Genomic DNA, 17718 nt, shown 5'->3' with positions numbered 1-17718 from the left:
CCCCACCCTAACCCCAAACACACACAATGATGGTTTGTAGAGCGCAGCATCACCCTCCTAAGGAAATAGGCTCACAGTACACCTGACTGAAGTAAACAATAAAATGAATGCAGGAAATAAACATCAAACCAAATAATGGCAGAGAAGTCATGCAATAAAGCAATACATAACAAAAACACAATCTCAAATAGCAGATGTTCAATCAAGAACACTCAGGAATGTCTTAGGTAAATATTAAAATGCCTCGGTCAACAGTAAATGAGGCACTTGATAGGGAACAGTTCTTATGTTTCTCTGCTCAACAACTCTGAAGGCAACTGTTGTTGTGAGAACCAGCAACACATAAACTGATGACAAGTGAAAGGAGTGATGAGCTTAGAGAAACAGTCAAGACAGAAACCAGAGAAGAAATGATAGCCCAGGACAGCGTACATCTTATGCATGCTTGAATGTCAAAGAAGAGTATAGAAGTTAACAAACAAAATTGTTTCTCTGCTTCAAAAAACAAGTACGGGTGCAGTGTTTTGAAACTTTATAAAGTTTACAAATAAAATAGATAATTTGAGCATTACAGCTGACACAAGTTTAGCCAGAAACAAAGCCTGAACAAGTGTTGTGATAGAAGATATACTAACCATAATAACCACACTGTTTTTAGTTTATTCACCACATTACAGCAACATTTAGGTCCACTCAGTGCAGTTGACAACACCTAGTATTGACATTCATCAGGTTGTTTTTCTTTTATTTTTCAGTCACACAAAAACTTTTCAAAATTTGTACAACTAATTTTACAGATCTACCCAAACAGTTAATAAAATTCCATTCTTCCTCAATGTACTTCATTTTTAACACTGACGTTTGCACAACATCTGGTAAAACAAACTCTGGACTCAGAAAGCAAATACAAGCCACTGAAGAAGGCTTGTGTGAAAATCTTGCATTACAGCACTATAAGTAGGCTCCTCCTCCAGACCACTCCATCCTCTGCAAAGAAATAAAAAGGTATCCATTAGACCTATGGAATGTATATATATATATAAAAAAAGTGAAAAACAATATACATTTTAGCAACTGCTGAAAACACTGTTATACCATTTTTTCAATCAGCCTGCATAGAGGAAATGAAAATGTAGAATTAGCTTTATCCTGACCATCACTTTTTATATAGTACGTCATACTTTCAATGATGTCACTTTATTAGCACAAAAGATATCTATTAAAACTTCCTGGAGTTTTATTGTGAAATAAATGCATTTAATGAGATGTTTAATTGCTGTAAGTTGTGAATATGAAAAGAGGAAATATAAGATATTACATGCACAATCATTAAAAGTAAAACACCTATTCAGACAACTATAGGTTTGAACAGCCTTTCTTCTACACATCCTTAACCTTTTTCATATGTCTGGGCATATTGCAAATCAATCTTGCAGATTTTTGCAATCAAACATGCATAATGTATTGATCAAATGACCAAAAGAGCTTTTAAGAGCAGTTCACTCAGTGGCACTGAATGGTGCAGGTCTTTGTTAAAATGTGTTCTGCAATACACAGGAACTATATGCCACAAAACTAATTCTATGTTTATAACTATCAAAGCTTAATGCTGAAAATCATCAACATTAAGAAAAGGCCAATTTTTAGCAGTAATGACTTCTTGAGTTCATTCTTCATCCACTGTGTTCCACTGTCACAAATTGAGAATCTAGTGTCAGAGAAAACTGCATTCAGAAACAATAAAACATACTTAAACTTAATGTAGTGAAGATAATCAGAAATAGAAGCAACACTATAATTAAGCCCCCATTACCTGCTGAGGTTGTGCAAATGCCAGCCAGTCAGATGCATGTGTGGGGAGGAGGCCCATTGTCTGACACTTATAAATAGCCATGGCCAAACACAGAAGATTGCCAATGATATAGACCAGCTTCTGGACACCAGCCTGCTGACCCTCTATGCTCTTGAAAGCTGGAAAACAATTCAAGCAAAAGCATAAATATCTAAGAGAAGAAAACAATGCAAGAATAATACATTGGTCACATGTATAAAGGCATAAACAAATTAGATAAACTAGCAACAAGCTTTCAATATTCACCCTATTTTCCAAGAAAGCTGGTAGATCAGTAGAAAAAGCAAAAAACATTTCATGGAAACATCTCAAACAGAATGTCTCATTATAAAGATAATCCCCTTCTCAAGCACACTGCTATTCAGAGCATCCTCAATTTCACTCTATATCCGATCAATCCTTTGTCGACAACACTCAGCTGTACACCAGTTGTTCTTCTCAAGCACACACTGCTCCCCATAGCATCCAAGACTATATTTCTGATATCAGACTATGGAGGACGCACAATAAGTTAAAACTAAATGACAAAAACAAGCTCTTATTTTTTCAAAGGGGCGAGCCAGAGTTTACCCCTCACTGCCTGTCCCTGTTCAGGTAGGTGATGCCGATGTTCCTTTTGTAACGTCAGCACATAACAGGTTACATAATGCCTAATTCTTACATTTGTCGTGCTACATACTATGAGTTCCAGAAGATCAGCTCCATTGGTCATACTCTGTCCATCTCAACCAACAAAATTCTCATCTGCTCATTTGTTCTGTCTAAACTAGACTACTGCAACTCTCTGCTTGCTGGCTGTCCACAGTACCTCATTCACAAGCTTCAGAAAGTCCAGAACTCAGCTGCTCATCTCACTTTCAGAACTCGCAAATGTGAACATGTCACACCATTTGTTCATTCTCTTCACTGGCTACCAGTTAAAGCTAGAACAGACTACAAGCTCAACTACAATCCTATGCTATAGATTCTTTGAAGGGTCCTCCCCTCCACTCCTTCACTGAAATCTTGTCTGTCCACTCCCTTGCCCGAAACCTTTACTCCTCATCAGATTCACACATTCTATTCCTCCCTCTCACAAAGACGGTCACACAGGGATAACGAACATACTTCCTCTGTGCTGCTAAGCAGTGGAACTCTCTTCCACATCACATTTGCCACTCAGACTCCAAGGCTACATTCAAATGGTCTCTGAAAACATATCTGTTCACAAAGTACTATCCCTGAACTCTTGTAATATCACGTTACTCTCAGTTTTAGTTATTGGGTTCCTCTTTCTATATTTGATTTTATTCTTTGTTAGTACTGTTGTTTATTCTTTTATAGTTCATATGTTGTTTGTTTTCCTGTCCCTCGTATGCCGTCCATGTTTTACTCTTGCTCTTAAGCACCAAGAGCATGCTCCTTAGGAATGCGAGTTTGCACTTTACAAATTTTGCATTTATTATTATACTGTCATGTTAACCATCAAGCTCCAACTGTTTACAGTATCCTTCATACTGCTTTACACTGCTTTACATTCTGTGCCTGTATGTACCTCACCATCCACTATCTGTTCATTTATCATTGCTGTTCTGTGCAGTGAGTGCGATCCATCTTGATTGTGGTGCTGCGTATTATAAATACCCATTATTATTATTAAACAGAATGTCTCATTATAAAAATAACAAACTTCAACTTACTGTTGCTGATGGAAAGCATAGCTTGTATTGGGCGAAAAAACATCATTCCGACCATCATAATTGGAAAAATGGAGATTGAGCTGCCAGCCATCCACATGATGAACATGTTCATAGGCACCTGTTTAATTGGCCCAAGGGCAATGTCCCATGACCGCTGCAATATGTCAAAATAAATCAGTTTGTCTCTATAAATACCAGTTCATCTCTACAAGCTAAAAAGAGCATGAAGTTTAAGGCTCCCTGTAGCATAATGGTGGGAGTGGGGATGGGGATGCAGAGGAGATAGAGAAAATATTTTGGGGAATCTTTAACTGACGGAACAAATATTTAAAGGCCCTAAGTAATGATGTCTTTTGAATAACTTCTGCCAGTAAAAAGTTAAACCATCAGTAGGAAATTTTTTAGACATAAGCATGCATATAGAAGGAACATTGATAGAATATTATAAATACAAAGATATTGATTCCGCAACTGTGAAGAGTCAATGGAAATATCTGTGTTGCTTCTAGCTAGGTAAGGATTTTTTTAATTAATGCAGGGTTTAAATAAGTAAATAATTTTTAAAAACTCAAATAGGTGTGCAAGTGCAATAATAATTGCAATGATCCCAAGTTTTAGTAACGGCACTTTGCAGAAATATAAACAAAATGTCGTGGAACAGACTGATAAGTACAATCCATGCTAGCTGGGGAAGACATCCCAAACATATCTTGACACTGTCTTATGAGGCTTATGAACCACAGATAAACTAAAATATGACATAATACCATTTGATAATAACATGATAAAGTTAGTAAGCCATTCCTAAAGTTAGTGACTATGTAATCTCTTAGCTAAAAACATGTACACTTTTACATGTATCTGCAGTCATTACTTTGCAATCTCTCTTCTTCCTCTCCACATTCCATGCTGTCAATCATAGTCTTACTTGGCTTAGATTTATACAGATTTACTTCTGCTTTTCCTAAGCATTTTAAGTAAAATATTGTTTAAATTTTTTGTGTCATTTTAAAAATTTCTTTTCACAATTAGAATACTAGGGATGTTATAACTTATAGCTTATTAAAAACAATTTTTTCATTCCATCAGGAAGCTTTACTTGCGTAAAGTTCATTACTTTTACCTTAACGATAAGATTGGGATCAGCATCTTTGCCTCGTTCTGTAACCCCTGTTGTATCCATACAACCAACAGGAGTTGAGACATCAGGGTGCACTGGCACAAGAGCACTTCGCTCACCCCTTGACCTGCAAGTAAAATATTTTAAACATAAATTTCAACACTTCTCAAGTGATGAAGCACACCACCTTTGTGTTACGAGCACTTCTTGAAGTTCCCTGATTCATCTTCTTGAAGAATCTATTATTAAATACTGTTCCACAGACAAACAAAAATTCTCTTTAATCAACATGAGTACTACATCATTGCAAAAGATACTGAAAGAGAACCTGCAAATGCATACTCAGAAAACTATAACCAGAAATGTCGAATTTATATTTGTGGAAGTTGAGCAGACCTAACAAAATAATGCATCTGCTGAAAACAATTGTTTCACTCCTTGAACAATACAAACATAACTGCTTCCAATTAAATGAGCATAAGAAATTCTAGTGTGCAGATATTAATGGCTCATTTCATCAATGTAAATATAACAAAACTTTCTTGAAAATACTATATAAACACTGATAAAACTGTACTGTTCACTGTATATTGGGTGAATAATTCCCAAAATGAGTTTTTAAAATTATATAAAGTTTGTTTAAAAAAGTTCTAATTCATATTACGCATTATTACTTTTTATGTGTCATTGCAGCAGATTTACATTTCACTTTTGTTTTGAAGTAATTTTGTAAACTTGAGTTTTGATGGTCACATCAAGAATATGGGACTTAACAGATACGACCACAGCTATCCTTTTAACTTATTTTTAAGGTCGTTTACAAATTTAGTATCCCCGATACAGTGGAACCTCGGTTAGCGAACGCCTCGGATAACGAATATTTCGGTTAACGAACAAAAATTTCGTTAAAAGTTTGTCTCGGATAGCGAACAAAATTTCGGATAACGAACAGCCACGTGAACCACACGTGACCGACTAGCATGTAATCATTCGCGCTCGAGACACAGTTACCATCGGTCGTTCCTTATCTGTGCGCATCCTTCTTATTTAGTGATTTTTGTGCTTTATTTTAGTAAGATAATCCTCAATCATGGCTCCAAAGAAGATTAAGAGCAATTAATAGCAGTGAGGTAATGACAAGGAAGAGGGCAACAAATGAATTGAAAAAGGAAATGATTTCAAAGTATGAAGGTGGCATGCGTCTGTCGGATATGTGATGTATTACCGAAGAGTTTTACAAAAAAGGCAGAAGGAACAGACACTGGACAAGATTTTTCCTTCAACCTCAGAGCTACAGAAAATGGAAGTCACCCCACGATTTTATAATGTCACGTGTGCCCATGGAGGGGGAAATCCAACAGTAATTCCACCTCTTCCTTCCCACACCTGCTTCCACCCACGCCGTCAAAACGGCAAGTTTTCTGATGTTTAAATGCTTTCGTTAATGTTTTTATGTTTATTGAACTCCATTTATATCGCATTATAACTGTTCTCATTAAAACAAATACCTATTATAGCCTGTAAATTTCAAATATTAGCGAGTCAACAGGGGCTGGGAACCAATTAAATCTATTTCCTTTATTTCTTATGGAAAAAATTGTTTCGGATAACGAACATTTCGGATAACGAACAACTTTCCAGAACGGATTAAGTTCGTTAACCGAGGTTCCACTGTATTTCGACTCGCTTTATGTATTATTGCAGTTTTTATTGCAGTTGCTATACTCCATATATCGCGAAAATGGGGCAAGTCCAGACTTGGTATGGTGCATTTTTATCGAAATACAATGAAATTAAGACAAAATTAAATATTAAGCCTCTGAACCTCAGCTGTATATAGATATAAACAAAAATTGGCAATATCAGACATGGAGTCTGTAAACGACTGCAACATTCATTGTCACGATAATCCATAGTTTCTAAAATTTTGTAATATAATTTAATATGTTAAGCAAAGCCAAGTATGAGAAGATCTGAAAGGTTCAATAAGTTTGGTAGAACAAATACTGACCGACTGGAACCTGCAAAATCTATTGCCCACTTATGACGTTTTCTGGTCGACATTTTGGAAAGAGAGATGGAGATCTTCAATAAAAGAAATAATTATTCGAAATAATACAAAATATTAATCATTCATTTTCCTCCTTTGATACTTTAGATAAGAAAATAGTTTAAAAGATTTTGAATTCTAAAATTTTTAAATGTAATGATAATTGTTAAAATTGTTGCTCCCGATAGTGAGAGACAACTCTGTCGAAGAGCACGATACCAAGATGGACTCTCAGGTTGATACGTTTATGTGCATTGAAAAGCCATAGGCTTATGTACTAAAGAATATTATGTTGTTTGATATGCCGAGCTGATTTACAAAAACGAAAGTTGTAAAATTTATTACTGAATAGTCTTTATTCGCTGCTTGAACGTAGACATGTTAGGTAGAATCTACTTTTGAGTAGAGAAGGCGAGTGGAATTGAGACTAGCAGATTTTTGTTTCGCTTTGTGGAGCGTATGTAGCAATTTTACGTTTTACCAAAAATTTTACTCTACGTTTTAGTTGCTTTAATCATTTTAACAATCAAATTTCAAAGGTTACAAATATTTATAGTAAAATGTTTTCTAAAATACGTCGTTTCTGATTTACTTTAAGGGAGACGTGCAAGTTTTCTTCACCAAGATACAAGATTTATGTAGAGATGCTTTAAAAACTGTCCAGGCTCTGTTGGAAAATGACAGTGTAATAGATCAACATTCAAAGGTACCTTTATAGAAAAATGTCATGAAATTTATTAGGATTTATACTTTAAAATTTATATTTATCCAGTCAATTAAAGAACATAGTTTTATTTCTCAAGGAGCATTAATATAAATGAATTGAGCTGTCACTATAGTTGAATATTGTTAACCATGTTTCATTTAGAAAAGCAAGTCAGCGTATAGTTTTAATGGTCTGCTAGCAAGTGTTCTTTTAAAGATGCTGAAAACAATTTTAAAAAATGAAAAGAAAAATTATAGTAACTCAATTTTTACATATTTTTAACCAGAAAGTTACATTTTACTAAAATTATATTGATATCAAGTGAAAAACAGTAATATATTGTGAATTTATCACTAGCTGGATTTGTTTTACCTTTGATATTTGACATTTTTAAAAATCAGGATAGCTATGAATGTGAAGTAGTTATGACATAATTAAATTCATTGTAAACATATCTTCGCTAGCTGTATTGTGTGCTACATCATGCTGCAATTACAAACTCATCTTTTTCAGGGTGTGAGCTTTCTAGAAGTAAAAAATGATGTTCTGCTTGCCTACATGATAGATGTTTCCCTCCTCATGCAAAGGAAGGTCTATGGAAAATCTATTCAAGGACATCCTGCACTTCAGCGACTTGTGGAGAACAGAGTAGTAAGTATAGCTTGTCATTGTATGAGAACTTGTAAATATGGTAAATGGTTATGGCACTATTCAAAGAAAGATGCAATATACTGCTGGCCTTATGTCAATGTCAATGTCACGAAAGAGTAGTAAGAGGGCTATAGTGTGGGTTTTGCATTTCTGCTCTATTCACGAGACGGGCGGACTCGATGGTAAACTGACTGACAGAAGGTGGAATTGTTAGACTTTGGCAGTGCTGACGCTAGTTGTCACCTCTGAAGCCACGGCGGTCAACATACGCCCCTTAATTACAATTTAGAGAAGGACAATATTGTCACACGCAGATACACTAGTGAATGGAAAGCAGACAATTAGGCACCAAGATTACGTACCATATTACCAGAGGCTGGAGACTTTTGTCTCACACTAACCGTGGTGCGTGTTTGGTCCTAGTGGTATGACTGACCAATCAGGTGCATGTGTGGCTCAAGCCAGCGTTTTAATATTGGGTTGGGACTCAAACTTGAGGCTTTTTGTTACTGACTCTTGGAGGGTGAGCATCAGAGAGGACTTTGCAACTCAAGTTTTCGTCACCTTTATTACAACATTATTGTGACAAGTTCTGATGCATAAATATGAATGACTTTTTTCAGGCTTACTTTTTTTCACCAAAACAACATATGGCCACAGGATTTTTAGTTATTGTGCACCCAAACAATGGAACTCTCTCCCTTTTCATATCTGCCAACTACCTACTGTTGAATCCTTTAAACGTGCACTGAAAATGCACCTCTTCCGTAATAATATTCCTGGCAACCTTTCCCATAATGCTAGTCCTTTTTTTACACCCTTCCTTTTGCAATATCATGTCACTCTTAGCTCTTGTTCTTGTTATTTAGTTCCTCTTTGTGTTTTCTGTATTTGATTTTATTCTTCGTTTAGTATGGTTGTTTATTCTTTTATAGCTAATATGTTATTTGTTTGTTTCCCTGTCCCTTGTATGTTTTCCACGGTTCATTCTTGTTCTTAAACACTAAGAGCACATCCCTTAGGAGTGTGAGTATGCGCTTTACGAATCTGGCATTTATTATTATTATACTGTTACAGATTCTTGAAAAGATGAGGCCCATTGACCAAAAACTCAAATACCAAATAGACAAACTTGTCAAAATAGCCAAAACAGGAGTCATGGGTGAGTGTTCTACACAAGTTCATTTTTATATCACAGTGCAGAAACATAAAAATGTTTGGCCATCTGCATTAAACTATAAATAATCCTTTAACTATTGAGTCTACATTTGAATGTTCCTGATGAAGCCTAGACTCAAGTAAAGGGAGCAAGAAACACACAGACTGACATAATCCAGACTCAAGCTAAATATATCTATTATTTGATTATGGTACGACTATATGATTATAGTTAAGGTAGCTTTTTATTTTTTGGTAGGCTGCATGCCACAAATCTGTTTTTAATAGCTGATTTTTCCAAGATCCTATCAAAGGATTATTTCAGAATGTTGAGTTTTAGTGTGGAATTAAAAATAGGCTCATTTAAAGTGGATGAATTACCAGGCCACATATTGACAAATGTTATTTCATTCAGAAATTTAAACTTTTTATCAGAAACAAACTGACATTCTCATTGCAGATGCTTCCGATCCTCTCAGATTTCGGCCCAATCCAGATGACCTAGCAGCCAAGGTATTCTAAGTATTTCTTGTTGTTTTATTACATCTTGGTTACAGTTATCTTTCATTGTCTTTTGAATTTCATTCTTTTTATTGCAACCCACAGTTTGGAATTCCTACTGGTGCACTTAGGGCATACAGCACCTTACAGCACATTTTTTTCAAAATTAATGCTGCCAACAAATTGACTTTCTTGTGTGACCATGTTGGTGTGTGTGTTTGTGCTGTGCATGATGAGTAGCTTTTAACTCAAATTAGGTGCAGTAAAAGAATTTCTGTTATTAATCCCCTTTGCATCTGTTATATACAAAGGATATAACTATGCATTCTAAAAGTAAAACACTGCAATCAACATAATTAAAAAAAGTTGGGTCATTCTATGTAAAGTTTTAGGACCTTTTTAGTAGGTCTTTGCCCTGTTGTCAATATTTTGCTATACTCTTTTAGTTTGAAAATGAAGATTCAGATGAGGAAGACAATGAAGACCAATCCAAGAAATCTGACTCTGTTTACAAAGCTCCTAAGGTGGCCCCTGTACATTACGGTAAGATCTGTTTTATTATGAGTAAGCTGTACAGTTTCTAAGAAGGCCCCTGTACAATACAGTAAGATCCCTGTTTTGTTATAAGTAAGCTTTGCAAGGTGAATGTACATACTGCATGAGAGGGAGATCGCAATCAGCTGTTTTAAAAAACCGATGAATGTTGTTTCTTCTTTATGCAAACAAAACTTCTCATATTCTATCAAAATTGCATATGCATTAATGTAGGTTTACGTCACATTTTCAAGCCTATATGCTAAAGTGATTGCTACACATCATCCAGCTGTTTCTTATCTTTTCTACCTTGCATCTTCATTGATTTTATTTTTCTTTTAGCAAAATCAAAAGCCTTGAAAGAGAGCTTAATTTTTCGCCACTTTTGATAATAGTGTTTCACTTCCACTCCTGAAATTCAGTCATGGGATTTTGAAATCTTGAGGAAGTTTGCGCCAAAAACTGTTCATCTTCTGTTTTAATATTGATTACTAAGACCATAAAATAATTTTGTATTTAAAGTTAAAGAATATATGTATTTAATATTTTGATCAGTATTTTCAACAGTTTCCTCTGTCATTTGCCAAGTTTATTCTTCATAGTATGAATTAATATTCAGTATTGGAACATTACAGAAAACAATGTTTTCAGTTATATGTCTATAATTTGTGAGCATAGAGCATCAGATAGGCACAGATGTCTAATAATTATTCAATGAAGATTTAATTTATTCATTTATAATTAAGCATACTGTTCCACTCACTCTGTAGTTCTTTATCTTTATCCATTCACTTCAGTCATGTTTGTCATGGTTTCATCCATTTGCTGAATCTTGGTTAAGTGTTTGTACACTTTATTGTACAGCACATTGAGCTTTGCCTCCACATCAGGAAGTGTTCCCTACATAAGTTATTAGATGCAGATGCTTTCTACACTCTTATAGATGTATAATACACAAATAGTTTTGCATAGCTTCGGTCACACTGTTGTTAAAGAAAGCCATTGTATTGTGCAGCTGGAGATGAGACTCAGAAAGAACGACAAGAAAAAGAGATGGAAAAGCTGAAGCGGCGAGCCCTTAGTAGTACCATGATTCAGGAGATAAGAAGAGACTTCTTGGATGAACCTGAGGAAGTTATTGTAAGTAGTTTACAATTCTTACATATTCATGGATATTTATTGATCTGATTGCAGCCTTGTTTTTGATAATGAAATTGAATTATTTTATTTATTTATTTTATTTAACAAAACAAAATGTTTATGGAGGAAGATCTTTCCAAACTTAGGAACAGCAAAAAAAAAAAACAACAAAAAAACACACAGCTTAAAAACTTGTATATATTACATAGCAAGGTGTGCACAGGCTGTCTCTCTCTCTGTCACACAAACACGCATCTTTAAGTTTACAGATTCTGCTTGCTAAGAAGCATAATTAAAGATGTAAACATTTGAAAAAATAATGATGTTTCAGTTATGTGCCTAAAATTTGTAGGTATAGAAGTCTAACTAAATTATATTCCTCTTACATTATATACCATACCTGTAGTTAAAACAGTGGGAAAAAAGATCCGCTACTATTTTGTGCAGGAGAAACAATGACTTATTTGTCTTCAGTGAAGACCAGTAATTATGCTTCTTGTGTGTAAATTATTAGATAAACAAAAGGTTAACTTGTATTATCAGGAATCAAGAGACCTGCATAGAGTGCGTGAAGATCGAAAGAGGAAAGAAAGAACACAGTAAGTGCTTCCTGAGAAGACAGGCATACTCAGCATGTGATGTTGCAACAAAATTTATTAGTAACTGATATCAGTGTGATGGATTGTTGCTGTAAGATTATTAAGTCTTACAACTTTTATGATGATTGTTGCTGCAAGATTATTAATTCTTATAACTTTCATAATTTCTGTCCTGTAACAGTGGCAAATTTAGATTTAGCTGCAAAGTAACATATTTCTTCTGCAAGTCTGAAGTACAGTGATACCTCGGTTCTCGAACGCCTTGACTTTCGACCAAATCGGTATTCGACCAGGAAATTCGAGAAAATTTTGTCTTGGAATTCGAACAAATATTTGGAACTCGAACATCCGAACGTCCGAGATGAGCCGAGTTGAGCCGAATAGCGTTCATTCTGCCCAGCGCGCCTTTCTTGCGTCATCAGTGACAATAACCATCCCCCTTCCCTCCTCCCTCCACATTCATTCCCTCCTGCCATAAAGTTTGGTACAGGTACAGTAAATGAAACACAATTTACTGTACTGTACAGTACATTTTTGTTTTTTTTGTTTGTTTTTTTTTGTTTTGTTTTAATAAATACACTTTTATTTCTTATTTCTTGTTGAGACTCATGTTTTTCTACATATTATATACAAATTAGGCCAGTAAATAGGCATTTTCTGGGGCTTGGAACGAATTAATCCAGTTTCCATTATTTCCTTTGGGTTTCATTGCTTCGGTTCTCGAACAATTTGGTTCTCGACCGTCCTCCCGGAACGAATTATGTTCGAGAACCGAGGTATCACTGTACTTATCAGCCACAGAGTAGAAAACTATTGCATTCTTTAGTGTTTTCTGTAATCTATTTCCCATTTTTGTTAAACAGATTTGAGGAGGCATATTTCACAAGAGTGACTGTGTCCAAAAAGGATAAAGTGAGTACTGTTTGCCATGCATCTCAGCTTTACAGGTCACCAGCAGACTTTAATGCATTTATGTATTATTGCATAGATCTCTATAAGGAATTCAATAAAAATACTATAAGATCTTTTCGTTCGACTAACTCATTCTTGACTAAGAATGCAAGTGAAATGATAAGCTTCAAGTTAACACCACAAATTAGATCCCCTTGCAAAGTCTTGACGTAAGAAATATTTATCAGTTATGCTAAAACTTGCTTAAATATATCGTCATTTAAATTTAAAAGTTACATTCATGTATTTTGTAAAATACCCACCACCAACTTTCTTTAGAGATAGGCTTAGCTGTCCCATTGGCTGCAGCCTTTACAACTTAAACTTTTCCTGGTGCCAGGGCTTTTACCTCATGTTGTGCTGTTTGGTTGCAGTTTTGATGAGATATGCACTTTTTAAAGTTTTAACTCCTATTCCATTTTATGAATTGGGATGTACCCTTAGACAGCTTTAAAACAATACAGATGCTTTCCTGAACTGTATTGCTTGTGGCCAACATTACATGAGGTGTTGGGAGGAAAAAGAGGTGACAACAAAATAAAGATATATGAAAATAAAATTTAAAAGCAGATACAAAGTTAACAGTATCTAATGCTACAACATTTGAAAGAATTGAGCCTGAGAGTAAATGTTTATGTTGTGTTACTTTCTCAATTCTGTCAAATAGATATTTTGTTAACCTCAAAATTCAAATTTGTTTAGGAAAAGAGTCGACGGATGTCTACTATGTCAAGTCTTGATGGAGTGGTGAAGTTCGACGATCTCTCATATCTTGACCAGGAAGGAGACCAGGTACAGCGTACTATTTTTATCAGATTCCAGATAACAGCTGGTTGAGTCTGCTTTCTCTCCTTAAGAAAGTTAAACATTCAACTGCCCACCTTATTTTCAAAATTCATCACCATCACTACTACTATCAATCTTGCACTCTTTAATGATAAAGCTGTATGAGCACATAAATACAAGGTTACAAATACAAATATCTGTCACTTGTGTGGATCTGTCTACTTGCTACTCTTTCCCTTGTTTTCCTTATTCCCCTTTGGGCAGTTGTCTTCTGTCTATAAACATCATTGCCTTCTCTCTACCTTCTTCTGTAAATCTCAAGCGGTCCGGTGGCGCAACGGTTAGCGCCTGTCACCAATACAGTGAAGGTTTGCTGCCCAGAGTTCATTTCTCGTCTCGGGCACGCTGTTCTTTCTCTGCACGTGGCATCTGTTTACAGGGCTGGCTGCTTGCCGTAATATAGCCTTAGTTGCTGGCACGGCGTTAAACGCCAATCCCCCCCCCCCCCCTACTGTAAATCTCAGCTTGGGAATTGTCTGTTCTTCAGCAATAGACTCTCCTTTCTTTCTCATCCTCTAAATCTCACATGAAATACATATTTGTTTATATAGTACTACTTGTAATGTGTCGTAGAATGATAATCATATCTGAATGAGTGTTCGTAAGACCTGTTGAGTAGGCACTGTATAAATGATTTTTTAAAGTTTTTTATTATTTCTTACATTTTTATTACCTGTATATTTCATCTATGGCTTAGTAGCTGGGTGCGTTTTGTTTTGTGTAATATAGCATGTTATTGTTAATATTTTAATGTTATTTCTTTATTATTGTTGGTCACCATAGTGAGTGCAATGTGTTTTGCAGGTTAAAAGTGCTCTATGTTAAATAGACTGTGTAGCAATTTTCTGTGTCAGAAAAGTCACTAATATTCCACCACCATCTAACACTATTCTTCTTAAAGATGCATATGCTGATACCTAGTGTTTATGATATTGTTCTGCACGTCACAATGATTGGATGATAATAAGTATATTCAATCAGCTCTAATGAAATCACTGGAAACAACCAAAAATGCTGTTGCTTCTTTGTGCTGATCAAACTGCAATAGCATACGTGCTGTAAATTTAATGTAGCTATTCCTTAAGATGTAAAACCAAAAAAATCTTTATGTATTAATAATGTAAAATTACTTATAAAGAAATGAAAAGAAAAAAATATAATTTTTCTCTTCCTGGCAGGTTGATCTACCAGTAAAGAAGAGGAAAGCATCCAAAGTAAGTAATGTAGTTGGCATGTGATTTTACATTGCCAGATTTTCTTGTAGGACTCATTTTCTTGTCAGGACTGTTAAAGATGTTATTCTTCCAAAAATCGATGTCTGGACCCACAAGCAGTTCAAATGCATTTGTTTCCATCTTTGATAAAGACCTCATCAAGCCTGTTAGAACAAATTTATATTCAGATTTAAAACTAGATTATTTCCTTGATGGAATTTTGATATATTGCAGTCTATTTCTTGCTTACTTGCATATATAAAAATTATGTTTCATTGTCTGTGCCCTTATGCCAGATACAAACTTCATTAAGACATAAGGCATACAGAGGGGTAAGCATAGGGTAGATAGGTCTGATGGTAGGTCTACCATTAAACTTCTTCTGTTGAAGAATGGCAAAGGTCATGATGATGCATTCCTATTGTATCTCTTGACCGCACAACAACTCACATTCTTGCAGAACTAGTGTAGTTTCTGACTTCTGACTGCACTGACACTGCATACAGCTTTGTATAACAGAGTGAATATATAATGAAACCAAAAGACGAACTGCGGCACAGCAGCATGAAAAGAGTAGGTGCTGTCTAATGGTAATCCTGTGGTCAGTTTACAAGCAGCGATGCAGCATTTTGTCTGCTTCAATAAAGAAATTTGACTGTTATGGCTTTAGTCGGAAAAGATCAACAGTTGATAAAATTGAAAGTCGTAGATGCGAAACAATAAGGCCACAGGCAAGGAGAAAGTCCAGCACAAGGACAAAGATACTGGCAAAAAATTTAAGGGAAGCAATGGGCACTCAAAAGCAGATTGATGCAGAGAGCTAGCCTCCTTGAGCCAGTAATTAAGGCAAAAGGATACTGAAAAACATTACTTTTTTAAAAAAGAAATATAGAATGTCTATTAGAAGTAATGGTTCTGTTTCTTTCTTCATCAGAAATTAATGGGAAAGAAAAAGAAGGGCAAAGGTAAGGTGGATTTTAATTAAATTCAGCACAGTTCAACCACTTAAATTACCCAGAATTTAATGGCTATCAAAAGCTATGGAAACTAAAGAACTACATCCTTAAAGTACCTATTTGAATCTTAAATTGTTGCCATCGTCCTTTCATAAAAAAAGTTTATGTGCAAAAGATAGTTTCATCTTTTGGTATGTAATGCTAAATAGGAGCACAACCTTGTGAATGTCTCACCGAGCCATATTTTAAAATATTTTTTAACATCTCTAAGTTTCCACTTTCTTTAAAACTAAGTAATTTAGGACCAGATGCAGTTCCATCTAATATTTACTTTTCTTTCAGGGGGCAAAAAGAAATGGAAGAGTCACTGAAATAAAGCTTGTTAACCACTGTAATTGTGTTGTTGCTGTTAGAATGCAAAGTCGTAAGTTACAAATACCCCAGTGAAGTTTCTCTCTGTCGTACTTCTTTCTCTGATCTACCATTTTAATTTAGGATGCAGTTGTAAGACATTTTATCAAAAAAGAAAGGCTAAGAATTTGTAAATTTTTTCTGAAAAGCGTTTCTCCTCCCTGCTTCTTGCTGTCAGGATTGCATGGTTAATGTGAATATTGTGACACAAAACTTGCTGCTATTCCTTTTTTTCTGTTTAAACATTTACATCCAGAAGGCTCCATGGAGTCAAGATTATGGACTGCATTAGTATAAACATAAGACATTATATTTGGTACTTTTTTAAACAAACGCTTAGCTTGCAGTGCCTGAAAGACCCACTTTCAAACACTATTTACATTAAGATGACAAAATTAACAGATGCTCTTGGGTTCCAGTTCCTTCTGCCTCTGTACATATTTTTGAACTGAAACTTAATGTCAATAATGAATGGATAGTCAATGCAGGCTGAAAAATGTTTAAAACAGTTCCCATTTACATGTTCTGCAAATTTAGAATTTAAAGTGTTAATTGCTCAAAGTTTTGGTAATTTCTAGTGAAGTTTCATTTTGGTACTATTTGCAAGTAACATCTCATTTATGTAACATTAGAATGCTGTTGCTGTGGTGTTATAATAATAATTTCATTTATATAGCACTTTTTCCCACCACTCAAGGTGGGCTCAAAGCGCTTTACTAAAAAAACAAACAAAAAATACACAAACATAATACGAATGGATGTTGGTTTCAAAAACAGTTGTAGAATCACTATATTTGTGACATTCGCCTGTCACAGTCTGTAGCTGATAGGCACAGACAGCACTGTCAAACTGCATGACACTTGTGATGATGACTCATTGATGTTGAGAGTGACTGTCACCTTGTTTTTTGCCAGTGATGGAAAGGTGATGTTATAACTTGCTGGTAGAGAATCAGACAGCTGAGTTTTAGAACACGCTTTGTTACACAATGCTTTGTTACTGATTAGTCCAACATGACTTTTGTCTCTCTTTAGCCTCTTGAATCTATGAACTTTTCCAGCTACTAGTTTTAAGAAAGACATAAGTACAGCAGACAGGTCAAGGGAAAGTGATGACATAAGACATAAGTACGGTAGTCATGTCAAAGGTCTCAAAAACAAGTTGGCCTTTATCAGCATCAGTCAGATTAGTGTGAGCAGCATGTTACACTGAGCTTCCTGATGTCAATCATTGCAGACTGGTCTGTACACCACACAAAGCTTGCTGTGAAAGCTCGACATTGTAAAGCAGCTGGAGGAAGTCAATCAGAGTTTAAATTCGACACTGCTGATACGCAGATCTCAAATCCA

The 17718-nt window shown here is 35.3% G+C and overlaps 2 protein-coding genes across 2 annotated transcripts; one reads left to right on the top strand and one right to left on the bottom strand.

The window, feature by feature from the left end:
• Positions 1–517: 517 nt before the first annotated feature.
• Positions 518–6816, bottom strand: LOC112576615 (ER membrane protein complex subunit 4-like). The gene is made up of 5 exons (XM_025259205.1): positions 6663–6816; positions 4655–4778; positions 3532–3685; positions 1814–1971; positions 518–987 (listed from the first exon to the last, which is right to left on the bottom strand). Exons 1-5 carry the CDS (start codon positions 6713–6715, stop codon positions 952–954), a joined length of 525 nt encoding a protein of 174 aa, XP_025114990.1. The 5' UTR covers positions 6716–6816; the 3' UTR covers positions 518–951.
• LOC112576613 (neuroguidin-like) lies at positions 6807–16343 on the top strand. The gene is made up of 13 exons (XM_025259203.1): positions 6807–6936; positions 7300–7407; positions 7921–8058; positions 9136–9220; positions 9677–9729; positions 10164–10260; positions 11267–11391; positions 11935–11990; positions 12854–12902; positions 13644–13733; positions 14966–15001; positions 15936–15966; positions 16300–16343. Exons 1-13 carry the CDS (start codon positions 6925–6927, stop codon positions 16326–16328), a joined length of 909 nt encoding a protein of 302 aa, XP_025114988.1. The 5' UTR covers positions 6807–6924; the 3' UTR covers positions 16329–16343.
• The last annotated feature ends 1375 nt before the right edge of the window (positions 16344–17718 follow it).

Source organism: Pomacea canaliculata, linkage group LG12, assembly GCF_003073045.1.
Source record: "Pomacea canaliculata isolate SZHN2017 linkage group LG12, ASM307304v1, whole genome shotgun sequence".
Lineage (NCBI taxonomy): Eukaryota > Metazoa > Mollusca > Gastropoda > Architaenioglossa > Ampullariidae > Pomacea > Pomacea canaliculata.
Note: the sequence above shows the minus strand (reverse complement) of the source record. Positions and strands in the feature narration are given on the sequence as shown.

Coding starts and splice junctions, on each gene's coding strand:
- LOC112576615 (XM_025259205.1), bottom strand. CDS start 6,715: ATGTCGACCAGAAAACGTCATAAGTGGGCAATAGATTTTGCAGGTTCC. Junction 4,779..6,662: donor GATTTTGCAGGTTCCAGTCG/GTCAGTATTTGT, acceptor TTTTACTTGCAG/GTCAAGGGGTGAGCGAAGTG. Junction 3,686..4,654: donor ATCCCAATCTTATCGTTAAG/GTAAAAGTAATG, acceptor GACATATTGCAG/CGGTCATGGGACATTGCCCT.
- LOC112576613 (XM_025259203.1), top strand. Junction 8,059..9,135: donor GACTTGTGGAGAACAGAGTA/GTAAGTATAGCT, acceptor ATACTGTTACAG/ATTCTTGAAAAGATGAGGCC. Junction 15,002..15,935: donor AGAAGAGGAAAGCATCCAAA/GTAAGTAATGTA, acceptor TTTCTTCATCAG/AAATTAATGGGAAAGAAAAA.